General features: G+C 47.5%; 1 protein-coding gene across 1 annotated transcript in view; it reads left to right on the top strand.

Annotated features, from left to right (window-relative positions):
• The window catches only part of LOC113586309 (potassium/sodium hyperpolarization-activated cyclic nucleotide-gated channel 1), a 98,547-nt gene that overhangs the window by 64,636 nt on the left and 21,411 nt on the right, over positions 1-12,500 (top strand). Inside the window, exon 4 of the mRNA XM_035526744.1 lies at positions 723-941. Within this exon, the coding sequence (XP_035382637.1) occupies positions 723-941 (219 nt within the window). The remainder of the gene's footprint in view (positions 1-722; positions 942-12,500) is intronic.

Here is a 12,500-nt window from a genome sequence, read left to right as displayed (position 1 = left end):
ACTCCCTTCCTCCCTCTCTCACTCCCTCACTCCCTGCCTCACTCACTCTTCCTCCCTCTCTCTCACTCACTCCCTTCCTCCCTCCCTCACTTCCTTCCTCCCTCTCACTCACTCCCTTCCTCCCTCTCTCACTCCATCACTCCCTTCCTCCCTCTCTCACTCCCTCACTCCCTGCCTCACTCACTCCCTTCCTCCCTCCCTCACTCACTCACTCCCTTCCTCCCTCACTCATTCACTCACTCACTCCCTTCCTTCCTCTCTGACTCCCTCACTCACTCCCTTCCTCCCTCACTCACTCGCTCACTCACTCCCTTCCTCCCTCTCTGACTCCCTCACTCCCTCTCTCCCTCCCTTCCTCCCTCTCATTCCCTCACTCCCTCACTCACTCCCTCACTCCACACAGAAGGGTGAGAGGCAGATGATGACGGAGAGAGGGAAAGGTAAAGAGAAAGAGACGATGACAGGCTGACAAAAGAAGGAAAGAATGTCAGGAGACGCCTTTTAAACTGAGTGAAATTAAATGTCAATGAAAAACAGAGTGAGAAAAGAAGACAACAGGACGGAGGGAGAGAAAGACAGAGAGAAAGACGAAGGGAGAGAAAGAAAGCTACACAGTCTCTCAGCTGTGAAGGGTGTGTTGGCAGGGCTCTTCAGTGCATTACCACAGAGCATGCACTCGTGTTCACTCACTCCTCTCTGTCTCTCCCTCTCTCCTCATTCAGAACTCGTCCTGGGGGACGCAGTACTCCTACGCCCTGTTTAAGGCCATGAGTCACATGCTGTGTATCGGCTACGGCGCCCGTGCCCCGGTCAGCATGTCCGACCTGTGGATTACAATGCTCAGTATGATTGTGGGTGCCACCTGCTACGCCATGTTCGTCGGCCACGCCACCGCGCTCATCCAGTCCCTTGACTCCTCTCGGAGACAGTACCAGGAGAAGGTAGGAGTTCTCTCCATTACACCTTCATCTCTCACACCTAGCCTTTGGGTGGTGGGTTCATGTTACGCTGACCAACAGCTGGACTCGTCCCTCCGGATTTGGAAATTTGGGTGAGATATTTGAGACGGGAGCTGTCCAATCATGCGGGCAGGATTTACATACATTTACATAAAGCTACTTAAGCGCCTCAAGGAAGGAGGGGCTCTGTCAGTGATGGACAGATCACAAAAAAAGGTTAACCATTGAGCTCAGAGGTCACATGACCAAACGGTCAGTTGTCTGCAGGGTTGCATAAGGTATCTGAAGATTAAGCAGGGTCGCTGGAGCACCTGGTAGGTCAACGTTAGTGATAATGAAGGAGGAGTCAGGAATCTGAGCACTAGAGCGGGAGAGACTATGATGACTCCCTGAGACTGAACACTAGAGAGGGAGAGACTATGATGACTCCTTGAGACTGAGCACTAGAGAGGGAGAGACTATGATGACTCCTTGAGACTGAGCACTAGAGAGGGAGAGACTATGACGACTCCCTGAGACTGAACACTAGAGAGGGAGAGACTATGACAACTCCCTGAGACTGAACACTAGAGAGGGAGAGACTATGACGACTCCCTGAGACTGAACACTAGAGAGGGAGAGACTATGATGACTCCTTGAGACTGAGCACTAGAGAGGGAGAGACTATGACGACTCCCTGAGACTGAGCACTAGAGAGGGAGAGACTATGACGACTCCCTGAGACTGAGCACTAGAGAGGGAGAGACTATGACGACTCCTTGAGACTGAGCACTAGAGAGGGAGAGACTATGACGACTCCCTGAGACTGAGCACTAGAGAGGGAGGGTCTATGACGACTCCCTGAGACTGAGCACTAGAGAGGGAGGGTCTATGACGACTCCCTGAGACTGAGCACTAGAGAGGGAGAGACTATGACGACTCCCTGAGACTGAACACTAGAGAGGGAGAGACTATGACGACTCCCTGAGACTGAACACTAGAGAGGGAGAGACTATGACGACTCCCTGAGACTGAGCACTAGAGAGGGAGAGACTATGACGACTCCCTGAGACTGAGCACTAGAGAGGGAGAGACTATGACGACTCCTTGAGACTGAGCACTAGAGAGGGAGAGACTATGACGACTCCTTGAGACTGAGCACTAGAGAGGGAGAGACTATGACGACTCCTTGAGACTGAGCACTAGAGAGGGAGAGACTATGACGACTCCCTGAGACTGAGCACTAGAGAGGGAGAGACTATGACGACTCCCTGAGACTGAGCACTAGAGAGGGAGAGACTATGACGACTCCCTGAGACTGAGCACTAGAGAGGGAGGGTCTATGACGACTCCCTGAGACTGAGCACGAGAGCGGGAGAGACTATGACGACTCCCTGAGACTGAGCACTAGAGAGGGAGAGACTATGACGACTCCTTGAGACTGAGCACTAGAGAGGGAGAGACTATGACGACTCCTTGAGACTGAGCACTAGAGAGGGAGAGACTATGACGACTCCCTGAGACTGAGCACTAGAGAGGGAGGGTCTATGACGACTCCCTGAGACTGAGCACTAGAGAGGGAGAGACTATGACGACTCCCTGAGACTGAACACTAGAGAGGGAGAGACTATGACGACTCCCTGAGACTGAACACTAGAGAGGGAGAGACTATGACGACTCCCTGAGACTGAGCACTAGAGAGGGAGGGTCTATGACGACTCCCTGAGACTGAGCACTAGAGAGGGAGAGACTATGACGACTCCCTGAGACTGAGCACTAGAGAGGGAGAGACTATGACGACTCCCTGAGACTGAGCACTAGAGAGGGAGAGACTATGACGACTCCCTGAGACTGAGCACTAGAGAGGGAGAGACTATGACGACTCCTTGAGACTGAGCACTAGAGAGGGAGAGACTATGACGACTCCTTGAGACTGAGCACTAGAGAGGGAGAGACTATGACGACTCCCTGAGACTGAGCACTAGAGAGGGAGAGACTATGACGACTCCCTGAGACTGAGCACTAGAGAGGGAGAGACTATGACGACTCCCTGAGACTGAGCACTAGAGAGGGATGGACTATGATGACTCCCTGAGATTAATTAAATAGTGAAACACTTATTCGGAAGTGGTGATGTGTAATATGAGAGAAAATGAGTACGCATAAATACATTTAATGAATACATAAACAATAATTACAAAATGAATAGTAATAAATAAATTAATAAATGTTGGGTATTAGTCAGTATTGGTCAGTATTGTGTATTTCTATCATTTCTATAAACTTCCTATAAAAATAAGCCTGATAGGTATTAATGTACAACAAAGAAGAATGACACAGAACATACAATATCACTTAACAATCTGTCCTGTTAGTGTGTGTGTGTGTGTGTGCGAGTGTGTGTGACTGTGAAGGTAAGTGAGTGTGTGTGTGTGTGTGTGTGACTGTGAATGTAAGTGAGTGTGTGTGAGTGTGTCTCCCGTTGTGTTCAGTAGAAACAGACCCATCTACAGGACCTTGTCGTCATGGTAATTGGACTGTGTGTATTGGTGCGCATGCTTCCTCTCCGGCGGGTGTCTGGTCTCTGCAGCCCTTCTGCTGGCCTGAACACGCATGTCATTACTGCGCTCTCACTCTGAACACGCATGTCATTACCGCGCTCTCACTCTGAACACGCATGTCATTACCACGCTCTCACTCTGATTGTTGAGGGCTCTGAAGGGCACTGGCTTCATCTGCACCAACTATTTGGTCCTACATGGGTCAAAGAAATCCAAAAAGAGAGAGAAGGATGGAGAGAGAGAGGGAAAGAATGTGAGAGATTGAGTTTGTGTGTGTGTTAGAGAGAATGAGAGTGTGAAAGCAATAGAATGTGTGTGTGTGTATGTGTGTGTGTGTGTGGGTGTGTGTGCGAGAGAAAGAGAGAGAGAGCACAGGGACTGGTAGATTATTCTTCCTTCTAACTCATCTCCCTTTGAGAGCTCGTTATACTGTGAGTGTCTTCTCCTGTGTAGTAGTTTTCTCTGAGGATTGATGAAGAGAGAGAGAGGCAGAGAGAGAGACAGAGAGAGAGAGAGGGATGCACTCATTCACATCTGCTCAGTTTCCTGGAGACCACACTCATCCATCCCTGGGGCAGGGTGTCTTACAACAGCCACATGCATGGAACTTTTGTTGGGGTGGCAGACTGCGCTGTAGTTACCAGGGGTTTATCGCCGCGACCGCGCGCCGATCCGTACCACACCAACCCTCGCTTCCCACGCTTAATATCGTTACTGAGCGTGAATCCTAAACGTAGGATTATCAGGGGAATTGTTATTCTGCATCGCACAAACCCGTTACCAGTTACAGAATGACGGCATGAAACAAAAGTTGAAAGGGCCAGATGAAATTATTTGGAATGAGTAAGAGGCACCACACAAGTAAGAAGGCCTGTGATTGGTTAAAATGTCTGGCATGCCACAATCTGTGCTCACATCTGTCCAATGATGGAGCAGCTTTTGTGCTGTAAAGGGAACCAGACACAGTAACCCAGTAACTGGCCCAGGATCCATAACAAACGCAGCTGAAGACACTTATTAGTCCCGAAGGCCAAATTTATCCTCTCCTTCATTTTATCCTTCCCACATCATTTTAAACGACAAAGCTGAACAGGAAGAGATTTACAGAAACAGAGTTTCTAATGAGGTGCCAAAGGCAGATCAACCCATCTAAGTTCAGTGCGTTACCGCGTGGCCGACGTGCAGCCGTATCTACGGAGGTCACCTTGACCGCGGCAGCCACAAGGCAGGCAGGAACTGAGAGGGAGACTCTGTAATTGGCCCCTGTGCCATCCAGAAGCTCAGATGTTACTTCCTGTTTCGTTTAAACGCAATCCTCTGACACCGCCTACATGGTGTGTGGCTAAAACAAATAAACAGGACATGGCCACGCACACGCATGCGTCACGCGCCGTCCTGTCATTAATGCTAACAATGTCGCTGCCAATGTTTCCCTTTCACTGTAGTGTGACAGGTCTGCTTCACAGCAAATGGACATTAGATATGGCTCATATTCAACACTTTGTAAATTGTGAACTTAATGAGAAATCGAAACAGAAAGAGGAAGAAAGAGAAACAGAGAGAGAGAAGAGAAAGGAGAGAGAGACACAGAAAGAGACAGAGAGAGAGAAAGAGAGATAGAGAGAGAAACAGAGAGATAGAGAGAGAGATAGAGAGAGAAAGAGAGAAAGAAAAACAGAGAGAGATAGAGAGAGAAAGAGAGAGAAACAGAGAGAGATAGAGAGAGAAAGAGAGAAACAGAGAGATAGAGAGAGGGACAGAGAGAGATAGAGAGAGAAACAGAGAGAGATAGAGAGAGGGACAGAGAGAGAAAGAGAGAAACAGAGATAGAGAGAGGGACAGAGAAAGATAGAGAGAAACAGAGAGAGATAGAGAGAGGGACAGAGAGAGAAAGAGAAACAGAGAGATAGAGAGAAACAGAGAGAGATAGAGAGAGGGACAGAGAGTGAGAGCGAGAGAGACAGACAGAGAGAGACAGAAAAAGAGACAGACAGAGAGAGAGAGAGAGACAAAGAGAGATATTCGCATGATCAACCACCTAAAATTTAAAATTGAACAAAAAGCTCGCACAGACGCTACATAAATCTAAAAAAAACCATAGTAAAGCTTAAAACATGAAGAATGTGCGAGTGAAGGTCACATCCATCTGATGAAAGGTCCATCCTCAGCAGAACATCCCGACACCTGCGCCTGAGGTACTCTGTCCTCTATCGCCACTGGTACGTGGATCTGTGGAGTTCTTCCTCGGATGAACAGATGAAATCGGAGCGTGGTGACCCGACTGGCTCAGAGGACTCAGTACACCTCGTTCAGATCCAACTGGGAGCTCCAGGAACAGGAGCTGGGATCAGCACACAGAGATCCGATCCAGGAGTGCGAGAGCAAGAGCTGACTCAACCTCTGCATAGTGCTGGGAAGTACAAGACGAAGAAAAATATCCCAGCGTTGTTATATGGCTGCGCGGTCTGATTGTGACGTACCTCACAAGATGTTCAAATATCCTGGTGACTCCAAATTAATCAGCAATATTTTAACTGAAGTCATTTGTTTGTTTGCTTACATTAATACTGAGATTGATCAAAACAACGATGCTCATTTTATCTGTTATTTTGTTTGTTATCTGGTCTCTTATCAGATTCTAACATTTCACTACAGTATATATATATATATATATATATATATATATATATATATATATATATATACACACACAGTGTGTATATTATAGTCAATATTGCCATTAGTGACTGTGCTCAGATCAGACCACTGATGACTGTGCAAAGATCAGACCACTGATGACTGTACTCAGATCAGACCACTGATGACTGTGCTAAGAACAGACTACTGGTGACTGTGCTCATATCAGACCAATGATGACTGTGCTCAGATCAGACCAGTGGAGATTTTGCTCACATCAGACCATTTGATGACTGTGCTCAGATCAGGGCACTGGTGACTGTGCTCAGATCAGACCAGTGGTGACTGTGCTCAGATCAGACCAGTGGTGACTGTGCTCACATCAGACCATTTGATGACTGTGCTCAGATCAGACCAATGGTGACTGTGCTCAGATCAGACCAGTGGTGACTGTGCTCAGATCAGATCACAGCAGATCAGACCAGTGCTGACCAGAAAAGGCAGCCAGTGTCACCTAGGTTACAGATGCTGTGAAATGAGCAGCGTGTTACCGTGACGTCCCAGGCAGAGTTAGAGCTGTCCTTCATTCATGGTCTGTAGTTATCTCAAAGCCCTTTCATCTTGCACAGGTACCATGTCCGTCAGAGAAGTAGAAGCACGCGCTGTGGTGATATGATTTAGTCTCACGGGCTCTGTGCACACAAAAGGACCTTTTGTGGTCAGTAATTGTACCAGTCTGATAAGCAGCGGTGTTATGAAACACAGGCCCGTGCTGGAGGGGAATCTGTCTTATGCTATTCTGTGAACGATTTTTCTGTAATTGTAGCGATAATGTGCAAGTTCCCTACACTGTCTCGATAGATCCCATTACCCGGACTCTCATTTCCAAGAGAACAAAGAAGACATTGTGACCCAAGGTTTCCCCAGGCCGGTTTCATATTCCTCCACTTCAAATGAGGCGTTCTAATATTTCCGCCAGCCTGTCCCATTCAGGGCTGTGCAGGTCGTCCTCATGCTTCAGCGAGCGATTGCGAAACTGTGCGGAAACGAAGCCCCGTTTGAGCGCCGGCACGTTTACTGCCCACGTTTCTGCCCTATTGGTTCGTGTGAAGCCTGCTTCAGAGAGAGTGACAAGTCAAAAATGGAAAACCGAATGCATCGCTAAGCATTTGTGCTCTGGCAGCCACCGCGTAAAGTGTCACTACGTCATTATGGCAAAGGAGAAATGGAGCAGGCTGCTCACCCAAAGAGGCAGCCTACTGCCAACTGACAGCAATCCCCATTCTGGCCACCCGGGGGCCTCCACACTGGATTATTAGCCTGGTTGTTGTGGTTACGCTCACCTGTTGCTAATCCCAGCTCATTAGCCTCACTACCTAAACCCTCTAGTCACTTCATTCAGTGAATTATTACCAGCTCTCTAGTCAGTATACTGAGGTGGGAGTTTTGTCTGGTGTTTATATGGGCTTCAGACCTTGCCTGGATTTGTAACTTTTTCTCCTGTCCAGCACTTTGGTACTTTTGCTAGTTTTTCTCTGTGTCTCGCCTGGTTATCACCTATGTTTTTGCCTGTGGCCGTTTGCCACAGCAGGATTGTCAGAGCTTCATACAATCCCAGCACCTCCAGGGCAACCATGAGTCAGCCACGAACAACATTTTCAGCACCTCTGCAGAGCTGTAGAAGGTCTCAGCTGCACCCTGCAAGGTTTGGCCGTTTCCTCCAACCCCAGTCAGCCTAACCAGGGCCCGCCCACTCAAACTCCTGCTGGACCGGCGTAGTTGCCTATAGCTCCTTTGCGATTGGCTGTTCCTGATGAGTATTGCAACTCAACGTGTCAAGGATTCCTACCATGATGTTTGCTATACTCCATCTTGTGTCTTGCCGCTTTTCCTTCAAATGCCACACAGATTGACCAAAGATCAAAACTTGTGTCATCGACCTTCACACTTGGAGGATTTTGCAATGGGCCACAGCAGCTTGGAACGCTGTTTCTCCAGTGACTCATAGGCACTCTGCCTATATGGTAGCACCAATGACCATTTTTGGAAAAAGTGTTCTCTACCAAGTAAATCCAGTGTTGCGAGTGAGTGTTAGCACAACCTTCCCTTATGATACGCCAAAGTTCATGGTACCACCCAAACTAACTTGGTTTGCCATTTCTTGTTTTGTTACAGCCCTTCTATAGATGATATATTTGCTAGTGATGTCCATTCCAGTGCCCTCTTGTGCCTTTGCCCTGAGGATTGACAGCTAGGCTTTCGGTACCTTTTTGAATCAATTCACCCAAACATCCGATTGTGTTAGGGTTCCCTTGGTCAGCTAAACACAACCCTGTACTATCCTGGACCACAGTCGAAATCACTAAATGGAGCTGCTATTGCCACTCATGTTGCTTAGTAATGGCTTGTCCTGCCACAAGCATCATGACTCTCGACACCTCCACAGGAGCCACTGTTCCTGTTGAACATGCCAATTTTACTGACGTTTTTAGTAAATGGCAGATGAGTAAATGGTGATGAGTTATCTCATCACCCCTGGAACTAGAATAAATTTAATGCCTCGTACCACAACCCCTGAAGATTCAACATTACCCCCCCACCACCTTGAGCTAGCTGAGTAAAACATCCAGGAAGCCCTAAAATTAAGCCACACGTGGCCATCGACGTTATAGCTTCTGCACCTGGATTTTGGTTGTTTTGTAGAGAAGAAGGATGGGGGGATTAAGGCCATGAATAGATTATAGAGGGTTGAATCTGTCACAGTAAAGAATCCCAACTGGATTTCACTTGTCCCTTCAGCTCTGGAACAGCTTCACCAGGCCCGTTTTCACTAAATTTAAATTTTATGGAATTTAGTGGACACTTTTATGCAAAGTGACTTACAATTATGACTGAACACAACTTGAGTAACTGAGGGTTAAGGGTCTTGCTCAAGGGCTCAAGAGTGGTAACATGGTGGTGGTGGGATTTGACTGGCACCCTTCTGATTTTTAGTCAAGTACCTTAACCACTGAGACACCACTACCCCTGAATTGGACTTGGACTGAATTAGATTGCAATGCTAACAATTTTGGTCTGAATCAGAGAGGGTGACGAGTGGAAAACCGCTCAGAGAGCCTTCCAAAGTCCCCGTAGTGGGCGGTCCTTGGAGAAGGTTCAGAGAGCTGTCTGGAGACAAAGGATTCAGGCGGGGCACCGTTGCAGACACTGCCCTGCCTGTGTTCTTGGCCAGTTTGTATGGTTGTCTACCAAATATCTCTGGTTGAAAACTCCGAAGGATGTTGTACCCCAGATAGAGAGGACCTTTCAAGATCTTCTGTAGAATCAGTCTGGTTTATAGCATTTGCAAGTTCTCATTATTGTATCTCAGCCACTTTCCATGTGTCCTCCTTCTACCTGCCTCTTCTTCTAGTCAGTCTCCTCACTGTCCACGTTTGGACATCGAAGGGTCACTGGCCTACCTAGTTAACCCCTTAATACACCGGCAGTTTTAAGATCATTTTGGAAAGATTTGTACTTGTTCACTTTAACACTAGGTCTCTGAAATTGTACACATAGCCCTAATGATCATTCAGGATTCAAACTGAAGTAGACACTTGGAACTAGACATCCATTCAAATCCAGGCTTATTTGTCCATCATTTAGGTTCCATTTGAGCTCATCTAATACAGAAGAAAATGTCAAAAAAAAAACATAAAATGCCTTGATTTTTTTGATGTATAATGTGTCTATTGATGCTGGAGATTCATTTTTACTCATTTTTTGATTCACCACGGTCTTGTGTAATATATTGAACAGTTTTGAGCACATACATGAAATGACTAAATAGCTAGACAATGTTTTCCACTAGGTGTCCTAGACTTCTCTGAAGTGTCCAAAAATCTCTCCAAATGCACACAGTCATTAATCACTATACATCCAGTTTGCATGTTTCTTTTTGCACAGTAAGTTACTATAGTAAGTTCCACAAGAATATTAGCTTCATAGCATCATTGTTAACATCATTAGGGGAAATTACTGTAGCTTATACTGTAAATGCTGGGGTAAATGCTGTAATACTGTAAAGAAATATTATAATTTATATTTATACTTACAATTTGTAGCAGGATTACGAATTTTTCCAGCAGTGCATGGAAATATCCAGTGATTTGCTATGCAAACATCGAAGCTAGTCCATGCTAGCAGCGAAGCTAGTCTATGCTAGCAGCACCCAAACAACTCCACATAAACTTCAGCTAAAATAAGCCTCTCCCTTTCCATGATGTCCAAAAGTATTGGCGATCAAATCATTCTTATGATTGTGCGAGTTTCGCCAAACAGAATCAAACACATGCGCTAGGCTATCCGCTAACAACACTGAAGCATTGACAGTAGACAGTAGGCAGACCTTTAAGCATTAAAGGCATGACTAAATTAGGCAAGTGAGTGGTCTACGTTTTCGTCTAACCCTCCTCTATTTGATGATACAGCTGCCAATCACGCTGCTTGCCCTGGAAACACTTGGAAATGCCTGGAAGAAAATGATGGTCTCTCTCCCGTCCCTTTCCCCTTTCACACATGGGTGAGAATTGCTGTCACTCCAAGACAATGGAGCTGCGATGGCCAATAGAAATCAATATAAAAGAGGAAAGGGGGTCTAATGCTCTATTCAGGAACACTTTTACGTTGGTAACGTGCATTTCCAGTTAACCGAAGGCTGCGTATTTTGGGTTTGCTTACGGAGGAACCGTGCAGTACCTGGTTAATGCCCTTCTGGACTCGCGTTGATGAGGTTGCACAGTGGAGTACCTGGTGGGTTTGGAGGGTTACTGTCCCAAGGAGTGGAGCTGGATTAATGCTGAAAATGTGCTGTACCCCTCCCTCATCCTGGATTTCCACACGGCCCACTCCACCAACATTCCTCTTCGGTAGCAGGAGCTGCCTGTTTGGAGCAGGGGACTGGGGGGGGACTGTCAACAATCCCCTCTCTGGCCATCAGAGGTCCTCCTCACTGGATTATTAGCCTGGCTGTCATGGTTACACTCACCTGTTCATTCATTCAGTGAGGTATTGCCAGCTCTGTAGTCAGTAAATTGAGTTGTGGGTTTTGTCTGTTGTTTATATGTGCTTCAGACTTTGTCTCCTCTCAGGCCCTTTGGTACTGCTGTTAGTTTTTCTCTGTGCCTCATCTGGTTATCAACTTTTGCCTCTCATTGCTATTTGCCAAAACCTTTTTGTTGTCAATTTTTTATTATCAAACCTCCGTACCTTTACATGGATCTGTCTCATCTCTCTTTCTCAAATATTACACCAACTTTATTCCCGATACCCCTACAGGGCTCAGGCTGGGATTGTTAGTGGTTGTTAGGGGGCACCTGTGGGCTCGGGCAGGGGTCGTTAGGGGCCATTAGGGGGTGTGCCTGCAGAGCTCAGGTAGGGGCCATTAGGGGGCACCTGTGGGCTCAGACAGGGGTCATTAGGGGCCATTAGGGGGTGTGCCTGCAGAGCTCAGGTAGGGGCCATTAGGGGGCACCTGTGGGCTCAGGTAGGGGTCATTAGGGGCCATTAGGGGGTGTGCCTGCAGAGCTCAGGTAGGGGCCATTAGGGGGCACCTGTGGGCTCAGGCAGGGGTCATTAGGGGCCATTAGGGGGTGTGCCTGCAGAGCTCAGGTAGGGGCCATTAGGGGGCACCTGTGGGCTCAGGCAAGAGTCGTTAGAGGCCATTAGGGGGCACCTGTGAGTAAGGCAGGGGCCATTATTTCAGGAGAAGAGGACATAATGGGCTTAACATGAAAACCACAGTAGCAAAGCCACACAGATTAGCAGGAATCACGTCAGTCATCCTTTCAGATGCCCAGCTAGCCACAGAGGGGGATGACAGCAGAGCTGTTGTAGCTTTTTTCAGCATTAGTGGGGAGGGGTGTGCTGAAACGTTTCTCGCCTGCCACTGCAGGCAAATCTGACCAACCTCCTCCCACAGTAGAGGAGATCAGGGCTGGAAAGATTAATGCTGGTTATGAAATAGATGTCAACGGTGACAACATTGGCAGTGCACGGAGGAGACTCGCCTCCTAGTCGCGATGTTCAGACAAGTCGAGGCTGAACTTTATGGTGAGCTCAGCTAAATCAGTTTGTCCCAAACAAAATGGAACCTTATCGTACTCTCCCAGCTGTGATGGGATCAATACAGAATAACCGGCAACACTGCTCGTTTGGTTCTCTCTCTCTCTCCCTCTCTCTCTCTCTGTCTCTCTCTCTCTCTCTCTCTCTCTCTCCCTCTCTCTCTCTGTCTCCCTCTCTCTCTCTCTCTCTCTCTCTCTCTCTCTCTCTCTCTCTCTCTGTCTGGCAGGCCTTGAGTGCTGGCCTTGCAGTGTGTGTGTGGGGG

This window comes from Electrophorus electricus, chromosome 6 (genome assembly GCF_013358815.1).
Source record: "Electrophorus electricus isolate fEleEle1 chromosome 6, fEleEle1.pri, whole genome shotgun sequence".
In the NCBI taxonomy this organism is placed as follows: Eukaryota; Metazoa; Chordata; class Actinopteri; order Gymnotiformes; family Gymnotidae; genus Electrophorus; species Electrophorus electricus.
This window is presented reverse-complemented; position numbering and strand designations above follow the sequence as displayed.